This window comes from Apodemus sylvaticus, chromosome 6 (genome assembly GCF_947179515.1).
Source record: "Apodemus sylvaticus chromosome 6, mApoSyl1.1, whole genome shotgun sequence".
Classification (NCBI taxonomy): domain Eukaryota; kingdom Metazoa; phylum Chordata; class Mammalia; order Rodentia; family Muridae; genus Apodemus; species Apodemus sylvaticus.
Window position 1 is genome coordinate 102,380,894 of NC_067477.1, and position 25,454 is coordinate 102,406,347.

The window sequence follows — 25,454 nt, forward strand, 5'->3', positions numbered from 1 at the left end:
TTCTGTCCAAAATCCCAGGGAAGAGGATCTAAGTCCCAAAGTTGATCTGAGCCTGCCGGTGTTGCAAGTCGATGGTGGTAGACACACAGTCTAGCATCTCTGTCTCTGCAGCGCGAACAGCAGGCCAGGCAAGCCCAGGGCCCTTGGACAGCGGAAGGATATAAAGCACTGTTTACCTCGCGCCTGGCCGAGCCACCCGGGGGCGAGGCCGGCGCCCCCAGCGGGGGCGCTGCAGGAGTGGCGGCAGCAGCGGCCGCCGGCGGGCGCTGGGGAGCCGCGCGCGCACTGGCAGCGGCGCCGCTGATTGATAGGCTCCCGGCTCAATGACAGGAGCCGGGGCGTGGGTGGGGCGGGGCAGGCGAAGAGGGCGGGGGCTCTGTGGAAATGTGTCGGTGACATTGAATGGGGAGACCGAGCGCGAGCGAGCGAGGCGCGCGCGCACACACACGCGCACACACAGCCGGGCTCGCTCCGAGATCCCCGGCCACGTAAGTAACTATTAATACCGCCTCGCCCGGGGATGCGGGCGTGCTGAGCGCCGGGATTGGCCTAGGGCGCCGTGGCCATCCCCTTTAATTTTTAAATACACGGTCCTCTCCTACTTCTGGGTGGCAAGAAAAAAAACCAAGACAAGAAGACAAGCCGTCGATTTTTATTTTTCCTCCAGAACAAACCCCGCCGTGCAATTTGGTCGCAAGGCATCGGGAGACAAGAGTGGTTTGCAAATTGTTTCAAGGCTCCAGATCCAGTTGTGCAGCGGAAAAGGAACGCCGCGGGTTAATCAGAGTCCGGGTAGCATCTGCTGCCAGCTCCTGCAGGACCCCCGGAAAGCTCCTGCTGCTGGTTCCCCCAGGTCACCGCCCGCACTTCTTGCTTCATCCGAGGAGGATCTGGGACGTGAGCAGCGACAGCAAGCGCTAGTGCTGACCGCGCGAGCTCAGCTTTGGGCTTTGTCGCGGTACCTGTGCCTGCTCTACTCCGCACTCTATACTCAGCTTTTGCAATCTTTTGTTGCCACTGCTGACCGCTCCAAGTTAAATGCTCCTTTGCTATTTTGCTTTTTTTCCCTGTCCTTTTTTTTTCTTTGAGAGAGAGACAGAGAGCTCTGCGATTTTTTGGAAAAGCCTCAGACGCCATCTACAGTTAAGACTTAGGTAACTGCCCTCTCTAGCACCCCCTTCCACGCCCCCCACCCTTTCCACCAAAAAAGGGGGGTGCAGCGCGGATTCTGGCTGCCGCGCGGCGTGAGCCGGTAGACCCGTGCTTATTTCCTTTTTCTTTTTGTTTGGTTTCTAACGCGTGAAGGGAGAACCGGCGCCGCGCGCTCCCTGAAGACTGCACAAACTCCACGCAGGGCTCCTCCGCCCGATCTGCGGATCCTCAGCTGGAGATCGCTCAGGAGCCCGGTGCTGCAGCTCCGCACCCCAGAGGCACGCTCACTCGTCCAGATCCACGCTGCGAACAGAGACCCACTGACTTCAGAGTGCGGTTCTGCACCGCGCTGGCGGCTTCTGGGTAACAAAAGGACCCGAGTTGTCCGCAGAGCGAGCACCCCCGGGAGCGGGGCTCGCAGCCGGGGACCAGCCCTGCGGCGCCCATCTGGGGGCTAGTTCTTAACTCTTCCTCCACGGAGCCCCAGACGGGTCCCCTCCCTTCTTGATCCCTTTAAGTCGGTAGCACCGAGGCGCCTGCACCCGCCGCTCATCCATCTCTCCAGCGGGGTTTTTGGTTTGTTTGTTTGTTTGTTTTGTCGTGTGCGATCCCCACACTCATGAACATACACAGGTCTACCCCTATCACAATAGCGAGATATGGGAGATCGCGGAACAAAACCCAGGATTTCGAAGAGCTGTCGTCTATAAGGTCTGCTGAACCCAGCCAGAGTTTCAGCCCGAACCTAGGCTCTCCGAGCCCGCCCGAGACTCCGAACTTGTCGCATTGCGTTTCCTGCATCGGGAAATACTTACTGTTGGAGCCTCTGGAGGGAGACCACGTTTTCCGCGCTGTGCATCTGCACAGCGGAGAGGAGCTGGTTTGCAAGGTAACCAGCTCAGCTTTGCTTTTGCGTTTTGTCTTTTGCTTTAAAAAAAAAAATTAAAAAATAAATCAGCCTGGGTCTTTTGCTAGGGGCCAGGGACAGTACTGGGGGTCTCAAAGCTCTCAAGTCCAGGGGTGAAAGATTCCTGGAATCATTATGCGTGGCCTCCTTAAACGGGTTTATTTGTGTGTGTGTGTGTGTGTGTGTGTGTGTGTGTGTCCACGTTCGACTAGTTGCGAAGTTTTCAGACAATGGGGCGGGCTGCAGCGGGGGCGTTTTGGGGAGATCCTGGGAAGGAGGGCGGCGAATCTGAACTGGGGCACGGACACGCGTGCCCTAGAAGACTCGTAGAGCTCTTGTGCACCGGGCTGATTCCCTTTGCCGGGGCATTTCTCTCTCTAGGTCGATCCCCCTCCCCTCCTTGCGAGGACTGGGGAATCCCGGGTTGGTTTTCAGATGCCGCTCCTTCGGTTTCTTTTGTAGCCATTGTTCTTAGGAGCCTGCAGGTGTTAAACCTTTGTTCCAAAGGTGGCCTTTAAAAAGACACACAAAAAGTGTCCCCTCTGGCTGAGCCCTAGGCTCTAGCGTTGGGAAAGGAGTTTTAAAGCTCTTTCTTCTGCCTGAAGCCCGGAAAGGAAGATTGGGGTGGAAATTCGCCCCTTGCGCACCTTGGGGGTGTGTGTGTGGGGGGGGTGGAACAACGAATCTTTGGGTCTTTTTGTCTAGGTTTCTTCGTGTCTTCAGACTCCCCTGACTGCACTCCCCAATTGCTGACCCCCCCACCCACAAGGCCACCTTTGCCTGTTTAGAGGCTGCCCTTTGGTCATACTAAGAAGGACACTTCAATTTCCTTTTTGTCTTTGACCCTGAACAGTAACTGGTTTGTGTCTCTATGTGTCTGTTTGTCTTTGTGCTCAGACAACAGGACCTGGGGGAGGAAGGATGATAACAAAAAAACTTGAGGACAGTCAGTTTCCTACAGCCCTGGAGAACAGGACTTCCCAGATGTAGAATGAGAAAACATTACCACTTAAATTTGGGTTCTTCTTATTTATTTATTTATTTATTTATTTATTTATTTATTTATTGAGGCAGAAGTGCAACCGTGCTGCCTTTGAAATGGGCACTGTGCACATCTGTGCTACAAATACTATATTACACTTTTCTCAGTTAATCACTGGTTGCTTTGTGAAATCACCTTATTTCATGCTGGCTTGGCACGCTCCCTTGCAAACACTGGGTGGGTGAAGATCTCAGAAGACAGTTCTGAGATTATTTATTTCCGAATTTAGAGGAAACCAAAGACTCTTTAAATCCTGCCTTTTGCAGGTACTAAGTGTTGGGGGTTTTGCATCTTCTCCAAGTTACTGTAATGGGGAGCCACTATGCCCAGCTAAAGCATTAAATTTAGTAGGCAACTCCGAGCCTGATTGGAGCCCTGCAAACTGCACAATAGGACAGTCATCCTTTGAAATGAATGAATTCCACTGAGCTGTCATTCTCCTATGAAATATGCACCATCATCAGCAGTGAGCGTCTCCCCCTCCTTTTGCTCATCCTCAGTTCAGTACTTTAATATATTTCTTCCCCAAAGGCAAGAGATGATTTTACCTAAGAACTGTCTGTAATTCTGCAAGAGCATCTTGCTATCCGTTCTTTGTTTAAAACTAGGGTTGTCTCTGGCGTCTCTATTCCTTCTTTCTGATCCTTCGAGGCGTATTTCACTCTAGGCTGACCTTACAGTGTCATTTGCCGACTTGCTCCCTGGCCCCAAACTGTACTTAATCTGTTGGTTTAGTTATTTCAAAGACTGAATCAGCTCCTCACCAATTACAATGTGGCTGCAAGTAGATTTAAGTGTGGTATCATTGTTCTGTTTGACAGAGGTCATCCCTTTACGACTCCTCCACAGCTTCTGTTCTCCTGCCTTCTTCCCCGAGGTGATGTGCGTGACTTCTTCAAGCATAGCTGTGTGCAATCCTCTCCAGGAGAGTTTTACAAGGGTGATGCTATGAACTGCACCAATATACACACTGTGGGCTCTTTAGCTTGCTGCAGAACTCAGAAACCTCCACATTTGAATTCACCTCCTTTTGATGTCTTATCATGGGTTTCCTATTTCATAGCTTCATGTTCATGCAATAAAAAGCACAAAAGCAGAAAGGTTGTGTTTATCGTGGAGGATTCGTTAGAGCATTCTGTAGGACACTCTTCATGGAGGGGAGGAAGAGGGAAGAGCTTCCAGGGGCATAAGAAAAATTCCCCAGCCTGATTATTGCCTCCACGTGCCTACGTTAGTTAGCCAAAGTAGGGAAGGATCTTGAGGGGGGTCTTTAGTTGTTTTCACAAAAATTCTTGTAGCTACTGTGCAGAATGGCATAATTACTATCTTGGCAGAATGGGCACTTTTTCTTTTTTTCTTTTCAGACATGATGAATGTGGCCTGATCTTAGGGCCTTATCTGAACTGTCACATTATATAACCAAGACTCCCAATTAAACATTTAAAAGGACCTGGCACCCAGGCTCAGGGCTTGATTTTTGCACTTGAGGGTGATGGTTTAAATACCAGTCCAAGCCTATAAATGCCTGTTATAGCCACTAATAAAAGTTTGGCTCCTTCCTGTTTAGGAAAATGTAAGCAATTCTTTTAGCTTTTCATTTCCTGCCCACCATTTTGTGTTCTCCTACAAAGGGTACGGCCACTCTGGGAGTCTGTCAGGAATTTGTTTGCTCCTTTCACTTAATTCTCTGTTCATTCAGCTTTTCAGCTGTGCTGTGGGAGAGCAGGCTAACCCTGCTGAGCAAAAGGTTATTTTATTTTATTTTTTGAAAGGCAACTGGAAACAGGAAGTGTATTATAAATAATCAGAACGGTAGGCCCTGGCGACAGAACCCGCAGCCTCATGCTTCAGAACAAATCATGCTTGTTACATAATGCAGCTTGTTGATATTAGACACTCCGGTGTGTGTGTGTGTGTGTGTTCCTTGATGAAATTGCTGAGGCTTCCCTAGTTCTGGGGCCTGCAGCCTCTATGCTAAGGTTGACTCAAGCATTTCAGATTCCTAATTGAGTGGGCCACTGAGGTCACTGCTCTGAGGTCATCCTTTGACAGTATCAGGGTGTGATTTGTGGTCTCCAGGGAGGCTGAAGCATTCATTCTTAAATTCGAGGGTGTAGTGGCAACAGCTGTGCCACTTTCCTGAGCTACCTCATTATGGCTCATTCACAGCCTTACTGTTGACTTTGCTTCCTCAGCCCCAGTTAGCACCAGCCTCCGTGAGTGAGTGAGGTGCTTATTGTCCCTGTTTGACTCACAGGGCTTTTTTTTTTTTTTTTTTTTTTTTTAATACTCAGTTACTTAACTCTTGGAATTTTATATTGCAGCCTCTGTTCCTTGAATGGGCTACAGAAGGCCCAAGAATTCCCTCAGAAAGATTCTAGGGTAACACATGCATTCCGGACTGGGTGTTGGTGGCCAAGCGAAGCCAGAACAGAGAGGTTCCTGGGTGGGATCAGGACCTACAAAAGGCTGTGGTGTCTCAGTCAGGGTGTTTATTGTACAAAGAGGGAGGGTATTTTTGTGCACCTTATCAATCCTATTTGGATGAATGGTGGTCCAGCCAGAGAGATAAGCATCCCCCCAGGCAGGATTTTTTTCCTGCTTCTCTCCTACCACATTCCAAATACCGATGATGAGGGTCTCATCGGGACCCAGTGACAGGAGCTCACTGCTACATAGAAGATGTCTAGACCTTTCCTGCTAGGCCTGCTTTTAAATGAACCCCTCCTCCCATTCACCCCAAACCACTTTCAAAAAGCTCCCCTTGCATTCTCTCCCTGAGCAAGGGGGACCCCATTCCCACTCTAGGCCCTGGTACAGCTGAGTAACTATAGACTTTGAAGTGAATGAAAAGCTCCCTTTCCATCCTTAAGATCTTTCTGTTGCATTCCTTTCTTAGGTCTGCTCAGAAGGTATTGATGGTGCATTTTTCCTTTTAAGCAACAGTGAGGTGGCATTTCACAGGCCAACTCTGATTCATAGAAAATCATTACATAATTGATTCATTGAGTTAGATATCTGTGGAGGGAAGAGGGAAGCCAGACTTGCTCTCTATGGAGAAGGCCCCTGTGCTAATCCTAGCCCTGCCACTGGGGGCAGGAGTTTAAATTTGTTTTCTGTGCCTCAGTTTGCATATCTGTAAAATGAATTCATCGCATGTAGAAAACTAGGGAGGAAAGCCTTGACAGTAAGTGAATTAATTGTTCATTCATGTACATTTTCCGTGCATTTTTAAAAAGTAGAGATGTTTGTCTTTTTCCTGGGGGGTGACTTAGGTTTTTTTTTTTCCTGTAAGTATTTTTCTGTATCCACTTTTTCTATAAATATGTAACTATAGGGAAGAATAATAGTATTGGGGCTTAGGTGATAGCTTAGATAGAAAAGTGCTTGCCATACATGCATCAAGATCTGAGTTTGATACCAACATCCACATTTAAAAAGCTGTGTGTGATGCTTGTGATGTCAGCTCTGGCAAGACAAGGACAGGAGGATTCCAGGGCTCCCTGGTCAGCCAGGCTCACCAAATTGATAGGTTCAAGGCCAATGAGAGACCCTGTCTCAAAAACCTTGGATCGTTTCCTGAAGAGCTGTACCTGAGATTGACCTCTGACCTCTACACAGACACAGAGATACACACATGAAGACAGACAGACAATCAGACACACACACACACACACACACACACACGCACGCACACACATACTGAATAGTAAAAATTAGCATTTTACTATTTTTCCTAGACTCCCTCCTTACATGGAATCAAGTTTCATTTGTCCATGTTATGCCATTTAAAGATTTGGAGGCTCAGAGGAGTCAAGACCTGGATCTTTTTTGTTTTATTTTTGTTTTTGTTTTGTTTTGTTTTTTTCTGGCATTGCGCTACACAGCTGGTAGCAGACAAAACTGGTACGTGAGTTCTAAGTTTCATACTCTTTATGACACGTCAAAGCATGAGCCTGTGGGGAGGATTCAGCATTCTGCAGTTTGGGTCACAAGAGGCTCCTCTGACTGGGGTCTTGTCAATTCTGTCCTAGGTTTTTGAGATCAGCTGCTACCAGGAGTCCCTGGCCCCCTGCTTCTGCCTGTCTGCCCATAGCAACATCAACCAAATCACGGAAATCCTCTTGGGAGAGACCAAAGCCTATGTGTTCTTTGAGCGAAGCTATGGAGACATGCATTCCTTTGTCCGCACTTGCAAGAAGCTGAGGGAGGAGGAGGCGGCCCGGCTCTTCTACCAGATCGCCTCGGCTGTGGCCCACTGCCACGATGGAGGGCTGGTGCTGCGTGACCTCAAGTTGAGGAAATTTATCTTCAAGGATGAAGAGAGGTATGTGGGGCTCAGCCCATGCAGGTGTGTGTGTGTGTGTGTGTGTGTGTGTGTGTTCGTGCGTGCTTTGATAGGCTGTCTGCATCTGCAGGGAGCTTGTTCTGATGCCTGTTGTCCAGGTGAGGGTTAAGACAAGCAGAACAAAGAGAGAGTATTGTGGGGTCCCAATGCCAAACAAGGAGCCATTACTCCTGTCATGAAACAGTCAAAAGCAGAGGGCATGGGGCGGGGCAGGGCAGGGATAGGGTAGTCTGTGACCTGCTGAATGTGTGTGGTTTGTATGAAGAATTCTAAAGGAGGCTGCAAACTAGTGTGGTGGTTTCAAAGTCAATAAAGACAGGTTTATGAAGGATTCATGATGGCAGATCACTGACTCCCTAGTTTGTTTATAGTCCTTTCACTCCCTCAAGAGCTCTTTTCTATGCATGTGGTAGGTGTGAACCACAGGCTTGCCAGTGAGTAGAGGTGAGTCCTGGGTTCTGTGTGATTTGGTGGGGTGGGGATTACTGGTTCTCACTCGATCTTGAGTAACCAAGAAAGGAGAGAGAAACATGGCGGCCTGGGAAGAGCTGGCTTCTCAGGTGAGGAGCTGATGGTGTGAGACCAGGCACCAAGGATGCCTGGTTATCTCAAGAAACATCTGTTTGAGACACAGGCATCTGGGCTTCATTCATGGATACACCATTAACTCATCAGGTTCCATTTAGCCAACCTGGCCCAAGCCCAGCTTGCTTTTCACCTGAAAAACTTCCTTTTAAGAATGTAATTTCTTAGAGGGACACAGGCAGTGTCTTTAGTCATTGTCACCTATATGTTCCTTGTGCCTTGTTGCAATGACTCACAAATCACAAGCACCAGGAATAGTGCCCCAAGAATTGTTTAAGAGACTCCATGCACCTGAGTCCATGGAGTCCTTGGTCATTCTGGACTGGAAAAGAGGGCAGGAAAGTGTCAAGGCTGTCTGCTAGGACCATCTGATGGCAGTCTGGTCCACTTCCTTCAACTCCTCACCCTGCTGACATTTCTTTGGTACTTTCTGCAAATCACACAGACCTTGGGGAGCAGACCTTTCTGCTTTCTATTTCCTTTGACATCCAGCTCAGTGGACTGTGATATTTTCACACTATTGTTTACAGAAACCCATTGTTCCCTCCTCCATGAGCTGGAGCTAGTGAATTCTCTCTCTCTCTCTCTCTCTCTCTCTCTCTCTCTCTCTCTCTCTCTCTCATACACACGCACACACACACACACACACAAACACCTTTCTTTCTTTCCATCTATCTGTATACTTATTTTTTTTTCCTCCATGGTTTGAACTAATTGGAGACTTAATGTCTGGCAAGCACTTGGGGCTTAGCAGAGGAAAAGGGCCTGTTGTTACTTAAGCCAAATGGAATAATTTCATGGGTGTTTATCATCCAGCTGTGTATACAGCATGCAGAAAGCTTCTGGGCTTCCTGTGCCTATAAAGGTTGGGTCTTTTGCATATTTTACCCATGGGGGCGGGGTCGGTGGACACTAGCAACTCTGGCAGTTAATGCCCTGCTCTTTGATCACATGGCTTCATTTTTAAAAACAAAGTGAAAAAGTAGGTTCTCCTAAGAATGTGTGCTCTGCGTAGCTTTTTCTTCTCCAGCTCAGATACTCCAGCGCTTAGAACTGAGACACAGGGACATGCTCCTTAAGCTTTTGTCTTTAATAATTGTTATGACCTTGGGCTGCTGCCATCTCTCAGCCTTACGTTGTCATGATTTTACCATGAATGCTCTTCACTCATTTTTTAGTTTTCACATATATATCTCTTCTTCTTTGAATGTTCTCATTTGGAAGATGAATATGGATTGGCCAAAGATATTCCCTTTACCATCTGTTCATCTACAAAATTAAGAGGCAGTGTTTACTGACCTCCTGCAATATAATCATAGGTCAGCCTGCTTAATTCTGTGTGTGTGTGTGTGTGTGTGTGTGTTGCAGCAGAGCAAACCCTCTTTGTGCTTTTGTGGCTAGCCCTCCCCCACTGAGCTACATCTCAGCCCACGTATGTTTTGTAGCCAATTCCTAGGAAAGCAGGAGTGTTGAGGTCTCAGAATTAACACCAAGAAAATGCAGAAGGTGGATGAACTTCTCTAGGAAGTCAACTCAGCTGTCAAGTACTCCTTTCCTCTGCCAAAGCACGTGACCCCTCAAATGCTATAGCTCTATCTCACGGGCTCTGCATGATTAAAGGTTACATTAGAGACCTAGTCAAGCATCAGTGAGTATCAGGGTGGCATATCCCAAGGTCAGACCCATGGCAAACATTTCTGAAGTGAGCCAAAGGAATGTAGATATGGTCATGTGGGAGAACACTAGAGCGTGACCCGGGGGCAGCCTTTGTCTGATTTTCTAACACTTTCGTTGTCCTTGATCCTATGGACAAAACTCTGAAATAACTGACTGCAAAGGACTGCCTTGTAGTAGATTCACCATTTACTTATTCCAACAGCATTCTCTCTCTCTCTCTCTCTCTCTCTCTCTCTCTCTCTTTCTCTCTCTCTCTTTCTCTCTCTCCTTTAAGACAGTTTTGCAATATAGCCATGCTGCTTTGGTATTCAGGATCCTCCTGCTTCAGATACCCAAGTATGCAAGCATGGGCTCCAGCCCTGAGTCAGCCTTCTTTCCTGATCTAGAGAGTAGTAGACGGTAAAGCCCCCCCTGCGGCAGAATTGGCTGAGCCCCACTGTGTGCTGTTGGCTGAACCCAGAGCTGCCTACAAAGATTCCTAATGAAGCTGTCCTTGCTTCAGATACTCTGTCATTTAGATGGCACCCAAGGTCACGTGCAGACTCAAGGCCACTCTACCTACTACTGTGGTACTGGGATCATCAATGGCTTGGCTTCATCTGAGTCCCTTTGGCTTTCATTTAGGTTCTCAATTGAGGCCCTGGTCTCGAATGTCTCTAAATGTTCATAAGCTGTAGCCTCCTCAAGAGTGACACAATCATTGTTTCCCTGGAAGGTGATTAGCATTCAGTGAGGTGATCGTGTGATCTGCACACAGAGCTGTACTTGAAGTCATTGGGAGAAAAAGCAAACAAAAAAAGTATTCTTTATGCGTGAACAGTTCAGAAGCCTTAGTGGGTTCATGAGAATGATGAAGTCACTCTCTTTAGCAGTCATAGTAGTTCCTTCTAGTGTAAAGTTGATTCCACCAAAAAGGGGGAGGGGCAGTGTTCTTCAAGGCAGACTCCCTCTTCTGTGCTTACTGTGCCGACCCACCATCACTAAGCCTCATTTTGAAGAAATGAATTCTAAGCCCTCATTGAACTTGCCTGGGGCAAAGTTCAGTGAACCCTTTGCACCCTCAATCCTGCAAAACCTGCATGACTTCCTCTAGATCTGATAGAAGGCAGAACATTTACCCATATTGCCATAGGGTTTCTCCCATACCTCCTGGCCTTCCTTACACTGTGTGTATTGTAGGACTTGCTTGATGGTGGGACCCTATTGCTAGAGAGACCCTTTATATTCCCGCTGGGCCTTAAAGAAAGTCCCGAGCTTAGAGGCAAGCCAGAGTGGCTGTCTGGGTTCCAGCCTCTGCTGTTGCACTTAAGGAATTTCACTTTGACAGAACATCTAACCTGTAGGCCCAGATGGCCTCCACTATAAAATGGACTGGGAATACTCTCCTTATAGAAGGAAGGCGATTAGTGTTGACCTTGGCTTCTTCCACAGCTGCTTTGCCCTGCCCTTTTATATCTTTGCAGCTATAGGCTGCTAAGGAAAGTGGTGGGACATTGCTGTGTCCGTGACCTTGCTCCATTTCGTCCTGCTGGCTTCTTCTCCTGGGATAAGTCTTCTTGTCATCTCCAGGCTCCACCCCCTAGCCTCAGATCAGTGTTTACATCTCTTAGCACAGAAATGTCCCATGTGAACTCAGAAACTTGCCTTCTTACATGCTCCTGCTCTGGTCCAGAGATCTTTATCTCTTAAGGTGGTTGTTTTTCATTTCAGCTGCTGTGAAGGAAGCCGGTCTTCTCACTGGGCTCTGAGACCTCCTGTAGCTCGTCGGTGGCTGGGGGAGGGGGGTGCGGGTGGGTTTGTATAAGACGTGCAGCTTGCATCTCTTTGTTGGGGAAAGCCTTCCTCCTTCCCACAGCAGAGAGGTCAAGGCCGTCTCTCTGAGGTGCTGCTGTCTGTTGGCTCTTCCTTTAGATCTTCAAGTTGCTCCCTCCTCCACTGAGGTTGCAATATCTAATAAAGGATTCAGGGCAGGCGCTGGAGCCCCAGAGGACTGGCTCAGCTTTTCTTTCACTAATATCTATATATAGTTTTGCGACTTGTAGGTACTCTATTTTAGGGGCGTTCTGCCTCTCTCTCTCTCTCTCTCTCTCTCTCTCTCTTCTCCTCTCTCTCCTCCACTCTCTCTCCTCTCTCTCTCCTCTCTCTCTCTCTTCTCTCTCCTCTCTCTTCCCTCTCTCTCTCTCTCTCTCTCCTCTCTCTCTCTCTCTCTCTCTCTCTCTCTCTCCTCTCTCTCTCTCTCCTCTCTCTCTCTCCTCTCTCTTCTCTCTCTCTCTCTCTCCTCTCTCTCTCTCTCTCTCTCTCTCTCTCTCTCTCTCTCTCTCTCCCTCTTTCTCAGCTTTGATGAGACAAATCTTCCAGGAAATGCTCATATTTATGTAGGCCAATTATGTGTCCTTGTACCTATGGCAATGCTTGTGCAAAGTTATCTTTCCATTATACTCCTAGCAAGCTCTCTAGGATGGTTAAGTGTCCACAAGTGTGTGAGTGTGTGTGTGTGTGTGTGTGTGTGTGAGTGTGTGTGTGAGTGTGTGTGTGCCCTCATGCGTGGAGCCTGTGGAGGCCAAAAGGACTTAGGATGCTACTTTACAGGAGCCAGAAGCCAGGAGGTGTCCATCTCCTTTTCTGAGAGAGGGTCTCTCACTGGGATCCAAAGTTCGCTAAGTAGCTGCGCAGGTTGTCTTGACAGTTATCCTAGGGATCTGCCTGTCTCCACCTTCCCAGCTGAAGCTTGCTCAGCCAACACTTTAAGGACTGACCTATCTCCTCGGGCCTTCCTACTCTGTCTTCATGGTCCCCCCTTTATAAATACCCCTTACTCACCTGTCCTCTGTTGCTCTGCCATTTCTCCTGCTGGACTGGTGAGTTTCCTGGGGACAGAAATGGGATCTCATTCATGGCTTTCCAGAACATGGTAGACATTGCTATTTGTTGAATAAATGAGACTCTCCTTTTTTGGGTAGGAACAGCTCAGATTGGATTCTAATGACAGGATGAGAGAGACAGGGATAAATAGAAATCATTTAAATGTAGGTCGTTGCCTAGAACGGGAGCCCAGAAAACTTATGGATCCCCATGGAGACACCTTTCAAAGAGAGCTATTTTCAAAGTTGCACTCTGAGTGAAAAATTAACCCATTGCTGCTGTCTTGGTGTATTGATTCATGCCTAAGGAAGGCTTATTGAAGACCTTGTTTTCAGCAGACTGCAATTTCATTTAGGAAGGGCTTTGTTCATCCCAGTGAGAATTGGCCAGTCTTCCCAGGGTTCTTTCCCTAGAAGCAGCTTGGCTCTGAGCTATATGTTGGTAGAATGTACTGCCGTGCTAGACTTAGTCCTTCAACGGATGGGAGAGTTTGAGACCCTAACACAGGAAGAAGTTGCCACAGTGGTGAGCGACTTCTTCCACTTTGTCCTATGGTCTCAGCTTCTTCTCTCATTTTTCATAAGTCTTGTTTTTATTTTTATTTGTATGTGTGTGTGTGTATGTGTGTATACATGCGCAAGCGTGTGTGTGTGTGTGTGTGTGTGTGTGTGTGTGAGTGTGTGTGTGTGTATGTGTGTGTGTGTGTGGGCATGTGCCTATGTCTGTGCCAGTGTCTGTATATGTGTTTTTGCTACGTGTTTTTGGGTATCCATCAATACCAGGAGAGGGCATTGGATCGGGTAGAACTAGAGTTGCAGGTGGTTGTGAGCTACCCAAGTGTGTTCTAGAAACTGAACTGTGTTCTCTGCAAAAATAGTAAATGCTCTTAATTTTTAAACCATCTTTCCTGTACTCTGACACCCCCCCAAATAAGGTCTTGCTGTGTAGCCTTGATTTGCCTCAAGCCTGCAATGATCTTTGTGTCTCTGTCTCTTTATTGCTGAAGTCATCGGCATGCACTACCATGGCTGCATGATGTCTTCTCTGTAATTAATTAGGGATGGTGTATGCAAAGCCCCCAGCACTGAGCCTAGTGCACTGCCTGATCTTAAAGATACCATTGCCACCCCTGCTTCCTGCCACTGTCCAATGGGATTGCATTTTGTAAATCTGAAACTTGGAGATTCATTTGTTCATTCAAGGAATGCTTGTTAAGCACTAGTTGTGTGCTAGACCCTTCTAGGTGCTAGAGACTATTATGCCAATGAAGCTAATGTCTTGTTTTTTTAGGATCTACATGGATCAGAATGACTCTATCCTAACTACTGTGCTGAAATTAACACATGTCTACTTACTTACTTACTTTATTTATTTTTCTATTTATCTATTTATTTACTGAGTATGTGTATACATGCATGCAAGTGCACACATGTATGCCTTCAGGCACATGGATGTGGAGGCACATGTATGGAATTCAGAGGACAAGTTGTAGGAGTCAGTTCTCTCCTAATACCATGCAGATTCTTGGGATTGAACTCAGTTCATTAGACTTGACAGAGAGTGCCTTTAACCACTTGTTGGCTCATACTGTCTATGTTTGAATTAATGAAACTCATAGCCATTTAGTATAGACTTTGTACATTTACAGGGAAGGAGGTGGAGGCCTATCATTTTCCAGCCAGGTTTCTGTGAGCTTTGAAGCCAGAGAAGCTAGCTATAAAGTCTTTCCTGTGAAACACAAGGGCATCCTCCAAGTACCATCCTCCAAGTCATGTGTCTATGACACTGCCTCTTGAACCTAACTCCCTAGAAAGAATTTTGTGGCATAGTTAAACAGGTGTACACTTAGTGGAGCCAACACCCAGTATCTACCTGTAGCTCAGATTTCCAAGCAATTTTGACATTTATGGATGGTACCACCAATTAACCAAAACCACAGTCAGTCCTGCTTCATAGGTGGCTTCCGTTTCTTTCACAACACTGTATGATATGGACTTAACATTTTAAGTATATAATGAGTGACAGTTGGTGAAATGGATGTATCAATAGTCCCTCACACCCAAGAACATACATATTATAAGAACAATCCCTATCTGTGTTGAATCGGATATAGAAGGCAGTGGGTAGAAACATTTTTCAAATGTGCTTTTCCCAGCCCTTGTGGGGGTTTCTCTAGCTGATGGAAAAGTCCAATCTGTTTGAAGTTTCTCTGGGCTCCAGACATAGCTCTTAAGTATTCTTTAAGGATTCTAGATAAGAATGTTAGGGTGGAGGAGGAGGAGGGGGTTAGATCCTGAAATCATATATCCTTGCAAATATTATTATTCTGTCTGCCTGCAGTGCTAGATGTTGGTGGGGCAAGCATCAGTATAAGAAAGCCCATGATGGGAAAGATTTCTGCAAAGAGTGGAACAAAGAGCCACCTGGGGAGAGAGGGGGTGGGGTGAGCTGATGGGGGGTGGGGCAAATCTAGAGAACCCATAAGGAGACTGACAAGTGGCTAAGGCCCTGGATATGGTCCCTGATCTTGTCCTTGACCTGAAGCTCCTGGAACTGTATTCAAATGGTGGGAAGCATACAAGGAAGACATGCAGGGATAGTGAGCTATACTGGAAGCTATACTCTCCACATCCGAAACATGTCAATGCTAAAGCATGACCAGATATTTTAGTTCCCTGAGCTTGTTGCTTATGTGCTAAGCCATCTGTAGGGATCCCTGGTTTTGGGGCCGCCTGCCAGGTGAAGCATCTTCTTCAGGCTCAGGGAGTGCCCAACGCTTAGAGAGGAACTTTCAGGTTAAGACCCAGCCCGAGCTGAGCGGTACCACATGAACACCACAGGGCATGCTCACAAGCCCTGATCCTGGAGAAGCTTTTCTGAGATATGAATCAATCGATTGCTCCGGGGTAGGACCCATCTTTCAGGAGCCACTTCTAAGTGCAGGAAGCAGCGAGTGGTGAATGGGGAATCAGAGTGGCTTTGTGTTCTAGCTCGGGTTTCCCTGTCTGTTTCCATGGCGACAAGAGTCATGAAGCCCTGAGGGCTGCAAGCTGTGGTTTCTGTGGAATCTTCCAAGCAGTAGAATGACACTCCAGGTGGAACGGCTTCCCCTGTGGATCCTGTGGCCTCTGTGAGTCAGAGGCGTGCCCACAATGCTGGAGGCTCCATTGCAGTGGGTGTGCTACCCAGGTGGTTTCCCCATCCCAACTCCATCTTGACAGATCCCTTACCTTTCTCAGCTGCAGGGTCTCTCCAATTGTTTTATGCTTCCACTGTGTGCAAACAACCAGCTCCAGGTTGTGTGCTGGGACAAGATACTGTAGCTTCGCTTCCCTGGCATTCGCCTTCCTTTTGACATCTGTCTTGCACCATGGAGGGTTTTCTTGACTGCCTGCCAGCTGCCATCCCTGCTCCCTCCTGAGCTATTCCAGACAGGAGAATCACTGATACTGGCCCTGCGAGCAGAGATGGCTTACAGTTGATTACTGGAAAAATCTGTACATAGAAGATTACACGAAGGATTCGTTTAGTGCTGTGTAGCAGCCTGGCCGGGTCTGGTAGGGCGACAGAGTCTGAGCCATGCTGCTTATGGTGCTGGGTGGCTCTTTCCCAGGCACCTTCTGTGACTTCCTGACATGGGGCTCTTTCTTACCCAGTCGACCTGTTGACTGTGGGTCCACTTTCAGAAACAGAGTAAGGCCAGCCTGGCTGCAGCCGATCTTTCCTCCTTGGCAATTAGTCTGCCTGGAACCTGAGGCTGACAACCTTCTCTGACCTCTTCTGCAGCTCTGAAGGATCTCCTGCAACCGGATTTCCTGTCCCTGTCAGGCCCACTTTGTTGAACTCCTGGCTGAGCCCCACCCTGTTCCACCCTGTCCTCTCTTCTTCCTGCCAGGAGCTCAGGGTGAGGCTTAAGGGTTTGAAAGCAAAACAAGGTTTGCTCTTGGGGGCTGGGTTCTTCTCTCCTTTCTTTCTTTTTGTTGTCATAGGTAGGGCGCTATATTAGATGATATTTTTTTTTTAAATACCAGCTCTGTTCTCACTTGCCAGGTAGCAAGTCTCCTCGGCTTTTGGTACCTTAGCCTTTTTCATCTAATAATATATGGGTCATTCCGTCTCCACCTCTCTATCTGCATCATGAAATATATATATATGTATGGTACCCAAACTCCTGGGATGGTTTGTATGTCAATAAATCAGGTACTGAATAATCCTGAAACCGAAAGAGCCCTGTCTCCATCTACTTAACACCATGACTTTGCAAACTTCTTCAGAACCTTTATTTTTTGATCACGGTACTAAGATGTCCTTGGAGGGGACAGTGACATTAGAATCTCCCTGACATGCATTCAGAGTGAGCTTTTTATCAATTAGCTTGGGTGTGCCTTAGGGTATTATTTAGTTCTCTGCACCTCTGTTTCCTTATTTGATAGGAAGCCTGCATAGCCTAATCCCTGTCTTTCATTTCTGTTATGAGACACAAAAAGGCAGGCTGTTCAAACCTGGCATCTGGCTATTCTAGTCTGCAGGGCATGGGTACTGCTGCTTTTCAGATCATCACATTTTTGATTGTGAGGATGTCCTACAGGAAGCATTACAGCCTGACAGCTGCAGAATAATTAGGAATATAGAAGCTAGAAAAGCCCCTCTCGTATTAGTTATTTGATCATGTTTCATGGGAGAGAAACAATTGAAAAAGAGCCTTGGGTTACATGGCGAACTGGATTTGGTAGTTGGAGGATCTTTGGGGCCTGTGCTGGGGATGGGTGAGGGGAGCTGTTTTTTGAGGTGGGCGTGTGTGTGTGTGTGTGTGTGTGTGTGTGTGTGTGTGTGTGTGTGTGGTGGTGGTGGTGGGGCTCCTGCTGTCCCCCAGGTGCTGGGAGAGGATCCGCATTCTTCTACTCCTGGCTTCCCCACTCAGCCTTGGACTGTGGTGGCACAGGCCTGGCACTACTCTGCCTATCATTGAGTTCACAGGCTGCCCTCTTGTGAGCCTTGTTTATCTGTGAGGTCCAAAGCAAGGCAGGTTGTTACCTTCTCATGCCAGAGACAGACAGAAGCGGGCCCAAGGGAGATCTAGCTTCCCTGGTCCAGTGCAATCTGTCCTAGGCCTTCCTTGAAGTTTATAGTTTATAGTTACTCAGTCCCCATTGTTCTTGGCTCCTCTGCCCGCCCGCCTGCCCGCCAGGTCACTTTCATAAATACGTCTTCTTCTTAAATCAGCCCTGTTTCCTCACCACCATAATGGGCAGCCTGAGTAGCTGAGAGGCAGGGCTGAGCCAAGCACATGCTAGGCAGGAGCATCCCAAGCAAGGATGGACAAGTGCAGAGGTCCCGGTGAAGAAAGTGGACACAGCATCTCCTCTGGTACCACCTGCCCAGGCTCACTCCTCTGCCTACATCTCTCTGCTCTGGGGTAGAGAGAGGAAGTCTCAGTTTAACATTTGGGTCTGTACAGTTACCACCATGCTATAGGCAGTTCTGTTACACTGGGCTGTCTGGGATATCCTGCCTTGAGTTCCTTTATTTAATCTTAGGCGAAACAGAGAGGATGGTTGTGGCCTTACAGGTCATGGACACATCCCTAGTGCCTAGTTTGGGAATTCTATCGGAGTGAATGCTCTTGAACGTCTGTCTTTTTAATGCCTGGATGATTGGTGGACTATTTGAATCACCCGGTCCACAGATGCTCTTGTTGGTTTTTATGGAAATCAACTCCTTTGCCAGGGAAATTCATCATCCCCCCCACACACACACCAGACTGTTTAGGAGACTTCAGGAGAAGCCTGTTCATTCATGTCTACTCTGAAACCTGTCTGCTAAGGTCCCTTCCCTGATCTCAGTCCTGGATAAAGAAACACAGACAGCTCTGTTCCCAAGAGGAGATAAAGGGTCAGGCTTGGAGGCTCTGGGTAGCTCCTATAGTTGCACAACAGAACCTCAGGCACTGGGGCTGAAGCCCAAACCTCCGGTCTCACTTCCCTCTGTCCCAGCACATGGAGAACATCCCGGAAGATCAGTGTTTAAAGATAGAATCCAGACCACTTGCCTCGACCCTTGTTAGGAGTGATATAAACAAGCCAAGGATGTTCCGGGGAGGAGCAAGGTCCGGGAGAGCTTCTGGGGCTGCATTTCTTTTCCGTCCTGTCTCCAGGCTGTTCTTCCCCTCTCCTCTGTCCTGCCTTGGATGCTGATGCTATGGAAGGAAGTGGAAGCTGGCTGTGCCCACCTGGATGGAGCCTTCTGAGTATCAGTGGCTGGATGGGCTCCATGGGATGATTGAGTACCCAGTACTCATGTGATTGGCTTGGCCTCTGGACCTAGGGCTCCTGGTACACACACACACACACACACACACACACACACACACACATACACAGACACACACCATACACACACACACACAGACACACATCATACACACACACACACACACACACACACCATACACACACACACACACACCATACACACACACACACCATACACACACACACACACACATACACACACACACACCATACACACACACACACACCATACACACACACACCATACACACTCACACACACACACACACACCATACACACACACACACACATACACACACACAATCATATACCCTTCTTATGTCATAATGTAATGAAAACAGATACACAAACACATGGCTTGCATTAGGCGTGTAGATGACATTTGACCTATAGTACCAAGTACTTTTTAAAGAATGAACTTGAGCTCGAAACTGACTTCACTATGTGCTTTGTTATCTGGGTTGCCCTGGTTCCTAGGACAGCTCACTGGCTTCAGCACATGATGAGCCAGAGTGACCCAGCTGCTCCCCACTGCATCTGCAGACCTTGCCTAATGGAACCCTAAAACAGTGGTTCTCAACCTTCCTAATGTTACAGCCCTTTAATGCAGTTCCTCCTGTTGTGGTGATTCCCACCCTCCCCCAAATCATAAAAGTATCTTCACTGCCACTTCATAACTATAACTGCACTGTTATGAATTGTCATGTAAGTATTTGGGAGGATAAAGATTTGCCAATGGGGTTATGACCCACAGGTTGAAAATAGCTAAAGGGAAGGAGGCTGAAGCTCCCTGTAGATTGGCCAGGAGCAGCCCAGCCTCAGCAGCAGGCAAGTGGTTTCGGTAACCTTATTCTGTTGCATTAAGCATCTGCATAGTTTCTGAGTTCTTGTCTTGAGGTGTGGGACAGAGGGGAGCTTCACTTGGGGGAGCATTAAAGGACAAGGTGGTGGTCCTGGCCACAGTCTAAAGCCCGAATTATAAGGCCACACACAGCTTTCCATGATGAAGGGTCAGGGTGCTTTGAATATGGGGATAGGAGTAAAAATAACCAGAAGGTACAGTTATAATGTGCAAGAGATAGACAGGGACCAGACTACAAATTTAAAGATTTGGCTTAGCAGAAAGTGTGTAGAGTTGAGAGGCTGCCTCTTGAGAAGGTGGAGAGAGGAGTTCATTCTCTGAAATCCTGTTCATCTCCCCTTCCTCCATCACATGCCTGGTTTATGGACCTGTCTTGATTTCTACATAATTCTAGTTAGATAGGAGAAGAGGGGCTACTGTTTTGTTACAGCAGAGCTGAAGCGCCCATTGTCAACATCTGCTTGTCTGTATCATTCATCAAGGCCATTTAGTGCCAGCAGTGGGCCCAGGCATGTAAGCCACAGGCCCCAACAGACAGCAAGTCTTTCCCTCTGCATCCAAAGTGACTCTGTTTTGCTTTTGCAAGCTCCTGGAGGTAAGGAAGTCAGGGGTCATCCAAGATGACCACCTAGTGGTTCATGAGTTCTGAATACCAAACCAAGTAGATAGAAGTAAGAAACATTGCCAAGGCTGATGTAGCCGCAGGGCAGCTTTGTGTAGGGCACACAGGTGACACCTATGTCCTGTCACTCATTTGAGCAGAGCCTAACTCACAGTGAATTGAACATCAGCAGAAGAACATTCCAGGCAGGGGACATTATGGGCAGAGGTCACAGAGGGACTGAGAGAGACATTGCCTTTGGGGCAATCAGAAGAGTGTGGAACACAGACAGATTAGGCTTAGAGAGTAGGGACACAGACATGGGATCAATTAGCAGTCATGACAAGGACACTGGCCTCCATGTGGATGACCCAGTACACGCCTAGAGGGGTTTGTTATAGGAATCCTGCCCCAACCTGAACCCTCTGTCTCCAAGATTTTAAACTTTTCCCCCTGAACTGGTAGCCATTCACACATGGGTAGGAATTACTTCCAAAGTTACAGTTCATAGCTACATCAGCTGTTCTACTGTTGAGTCAAGGAAGCTAGAGGTAGAAGGAGCTGTGGAGAGGAGCCCTTGTGTCTGTGTCTCAGGATCCCCTCCGTTCCTCCCTCCCTCCCTGCCTCCCTGCCTTCCTCCCTCCCTGCCTCCCTCCCTTCCTCCCTTCCTATAGGTTCATTGTCTCCTCTCTGGGCAGTTTGGAACATCTGGTGAGGCTGGTGGGTGGGTCACTGCCACCTGCCACCTCTTATTAGGAGAAATAAGCCGGAGAAAGAAAGATTTGTTTTTAATCAGTTCAATTCCAGATTAACACAGCTAGAGCCTCCTTAGTTTTGTAGGCCATTAGTTACAGGAGCATCTGAAAACAGGCATGTGGTAGGATTGTTGTAGAAGATGGCTCAGGGAATGGCAGAGGAAATTACATGCTGCTATGTATTATGGAATGTTAGATCTGGCACACAGACAGCCTTGTGCGGGTGGATGCATGATGATTAGTGGATATCATGAGTGAACTAAATGGATGCTCAAAAATGGTTATGATGGTGAATCATTTATTGTAAAATTTACTGTATTAAAATAAAAAACAGCCCCTCTTAAAAGTAAACCACACACACAGAGAGAGAGATAGAGATGACAGACAGACAGACACACACACACACACACACACATACACACACGCACATGCATGCATGCATGCACACACACACACACACACACACACACACACACACACACACACACACACACACGCACGCACTGTCTCCGCCAGTATTCCTCTTTAAAGGGAGGTTGAGTGACTTAGCTGAAGCTATACAGCTGGTGAGAGATAAGCACGACTGGGAGTCTACACCCCTAAAGACCACACTATCTAGGAAAGCAATCAGTGCTTGATTTTTGGAACATGTTCATCCTAGAAGATACTAGAAGCAACCCATCTTCTGTCATCTCTACTACAGAGCTCCCTGCAGCTCTCCTTAACTGGTTGCCATCAGTGACTTTTGAGACTACCTTGAGAGACTGAGATCTATAGCTACAGAGAGGAAGAAAAGGGGGAACATGACAGCAAGGTGGCCCTGTTGTAGTTTGCCCAAACACACTTAGTTGCTAATTTGAACTCTTTAGCTTGTGCACTCAAGCAGGATGAAGGCCTGGATGTGTGTATTTAGAAACATGGATAAGTGATGTGAATTTGTGGGTCTTTTAGTACCCTGGAGGCCCAACTCCAGCTCCAGCAGTCCTTAGCTGCCATCTTAGAGGACTCCAGGACTCCACACGCACAAAGGATTGTGCTCTGCCTAAGATCAGAGAGAAGGGATTTCATTTCAAACACAGGGAAGCAGTATGTTTACCAGTCTCACGAAGCCCAGGCTGGCTTCCGAGTTGCTGTGTAGATTGATCTTGAACTTCTGATCTTCTTTGCCTCTGCCTTCCAAGTGCTGTGATTACTGGTGTGGACTGCCATGCCCTGCAGCAGTGTGTTTTGCACTAAAATATGGTTGATCTGAGAAGCCATCTTATTTTCCAGATTTTTTATTTTCATAGTATATGTCTTTATTTCACACTCAATGATGACACTATGGGGGGCGTGTCATGTTGGTGGTGTAAGCTGAGTGTTAGGGCCTCAGAATTTCACACACATTTCTCCACCTCTTCCAGCGCATCTAGAGCTTGAATATTTGTGTAGATAAGTTGCTGAGTTCTTGAAGAGTCAGTAGACTGGGAGGTGGGAGATATAGTTTGAGAAGGCACTTGGGGTCACACCCATTTACCCAGGCACGTAGTCACATGTAAATCATGCACCTGAAATTAGTGATAGGTGCCAAGTCAAGGTCCCCAAGCTCTGGGAGTGTGACTAGCAAGGCAGGGCAGGTGAAAAATCTGGAAATGAAGATGGACTTGATATTTTGGATACCAGGCTTAGATGAGTATTTTGTGGAGACCACTTGAACCAAAATTTTCCCTGCTTTTCTTTCTGTGCTCTAAAGAAAAACAGTTGGTACAGCTAAAGAACCAGAAGGCTAAGTAAGGAATTCTTGTCTACTTCCCAGCTAAAAGGCTTCAAGAAAATTACTCAAATCCTCAGCTTCAGTATTCTATGCTATGAGTGACATCCAACTTGTTACATGAATTGATGGATGGATGGATGGATGGATGGATGGATGGATGGATGGATGGAAGAACATCAGCAGCCCTGATATACTGATGGGATGGATGTGTCTCCCTCATCCTTAGGAGCTTCTGTCTTTGTCTCCTTCCTACAGGACTCGTGTCAAGCTGGAGAGTTTGGAAGATGCTTACATTCTTCGGGGTGATGATGACTCCCTCTCTGACAAGCACGGATGCCCAGCGTATGTAAGCCCAGAGATCTTGAACACCAACGGCAGTTATTCGGGCAAGGCAGCGGACGTGTGGAGCCTGGGGGTAATGCTGTACACCATGTTGGTGGGGCGTTACCCTTTCCATGACATTGAGCCTAGTTCCCTCTTCAGTAAGATCCGCAGGGGCCAGTTCAACATTCCAGAAACTCTGTCTCCCAAGGCCAAGTGCCTCATCCGAAGCATCCTGCGACGGGAGCCCTCAGAGCGGCTGACCTCACAGGAAATTCTGGACCATCCTTGGTTTTCTACAGATTTTAGTGTCTCAAATTCGGGATTTGGTGCTAAAGAGGCGTGTGACCAGCTGGTGCCAGATGTCAACATGGAGGAGAACTTGGACCCTTTCTTTAACTGAGCTCAAGGCCCAGGGACACATAGCAGGTACCAGGAGCAAGAGAGAGCCCCAGAAAGGAGTTCTGGGACACAGGTGGCCTGGCTGAGAAGCAAGACGGACATTCATATTTACACATTTCTTGGTTCAGAGAAGGAATATGTTCTAGGAGCTGATGGAACACGTAGCATGGGAACAAGACGTGTGGGATGGGGGTTTGGTTCAGATGGATGGGAGCCCCTCCCCTAAACTTCTCTTCCCTGGGGTAGCCTGAAAGTCCCCCTTACCAGTAGGGCTATCTGGTCTACCCCACTTTTCATTTTGTTCAGAAATAGTTGCAGATCTCGATAGAATTGAAACTTTTCTGCCTCAAACACATACCTTGGCATTGCACTGTTAGCATTTAACTTCTTGTTACAATTCAGGGAAGGGACAATTGATCGAAGATTTTCTTTTTGAACAGACCAACCACCTATGTAATAATTAATAGGATTCACCTAAAAATAATAATTCGGTGCACACAGACTGACCTGAAACCTGGGTGCTAAACTAAAAGAAAACAAAAGTTCCAGTTGTCGTCTCTCATTCGCACTTTCCAATTCATTTCTTCTACATAAATGATTTCCTATTCTGGTTAGGAAATGACATATTAACACTTTGCTCCCTGAAAGGGGAGGGGGAGTCTGTTCCTTCACAGACATTTCTGTTTTGCATCAGCTGGTTTTTGTAGCAGGAAACTATCAGAAGTCAAACTGCCAGATGTATATCACAGTCCAGGGGAAGAAGAAAGGAAAAGAGAAGAAAAATCCAACTCCTTTCTGTTTTTTTTCTTTTGAAGGAAGAGGATTCACATTGTAGACATTACTCTCTGCTCCAAATACAGTGAGGGGCTCCCAGAGGGTAGGTGCCTCCTGGAGCCAGACCTTTTTATGATGCTGATCTCAACGTTTTGTTTTTTCTTTATGGGAAACTAGTAAAATGAGACAGGTTGTCCCATGTGTATAAAATACAGGGCAGCTATTTCCTTTTCTTTACTAAGAATGATCCTTTGGGCTTGGAAAGGCCCTCTGGTTTGAACAGAAAGAGTAAATGGGCAATAAGCCAAAAGCCAGGATGATATACATACAAACAACTCTCTGTCCCAATACGCACCTTGTATTTATTAAGGAAAATGTCACATTGTGATGTATTAAGCCAGTACTTCAATTACGGGTCAACGGGATGACATGTTACATGCTGTAGTTTAACATTTATAATTTTGTTCCCCTGTTTTGAGTATTTCTGTCCCTGGAATAACCTTTTATTTGGCTTTCTCTAGATAGCCTTATTTGATTTCGAGTGGCAAAATGTTTTCCTTTTGTACTCTGGCTTTTCTATTGCTGTATGATACAGAACTCTTTTGGCATAAATATTTGTGTTCCCAGTACCTCAGTCGTTTGGGTTTTACTGCCTGCATATGTTTTGTGAAATGGTCCTGTTTTTGGGTAGGTAACACGTGGACTTTAGTATGTAAATGTTACTTGAATCTGTGCTTCACTCTAGTATGTGGCATGTGTGTGCGGACTCTTGGATGCTTCACGCCTACTCCACTGGAGCCCCTGTCCCCAGGAGGGCAGCTTCCACACTGATAATCAGGAGACAAAGCTGCCATGGATTTACCCTTGATTCTATTTTGATAATGGAAGATACAGAGAGAGGGTTTATACATTCAGAAGATGGTGCTGTGGCAAGAAGGACCTTTTATCTTCCCTCTCCCCTGTTTTTAAAGTCCGGGTGGGAGGAAAGATTGGTAACATGCATGATGGGGACTAATGGCCTCTGGTGCTTTGTCCTGTATTTGGTTTAATGTTTTTGTCCTAATCTCTTCAATCAATAAAATTGTGCGTATTTAACTAAAA

The 25,454-nt window shown here is 47.1% G+C and overlaps 1 protein-coding gene across 2 annotated transcripts; it reads left to right on the forward strand.

Moving 5' to 3' along the window:
• Positions 1-387: 387 nt before the first annotated feature.
• Trib2 (tribbles pseudokinase 2) lies at positions 388-25,454 on the forward strand. Of its 2 annotated transcripts, XM_052186086.1 has the most exons (6): positions 388-488; positions 668-1,154; positions 1,306-1,515; positions 1,786-2,041; positions 7,136-7,428; positions 23,112-25,454. In XM_052186086.1, the coding sequence occupies exons 2-6, from the start codon at positions 1,039-1,041 to the stop codon at positions 23,578-23,580; spliced, it is 1,344 nt and encodes a 447-aa protein (XP_052042046.1). In that variant the 5' UTR covers positions 388-488; positions 668-1,038; the 3' UTR covers positions 23,581-25,454. The 2 variants fall into 2 exon arrangements, with proteins under 2 accessions (XP_052042046.1, XP_052042047.1); XM_052186087.1 differs by lacking the exon at positions 388-488 and having other exon boundaries at positions 495-1,154.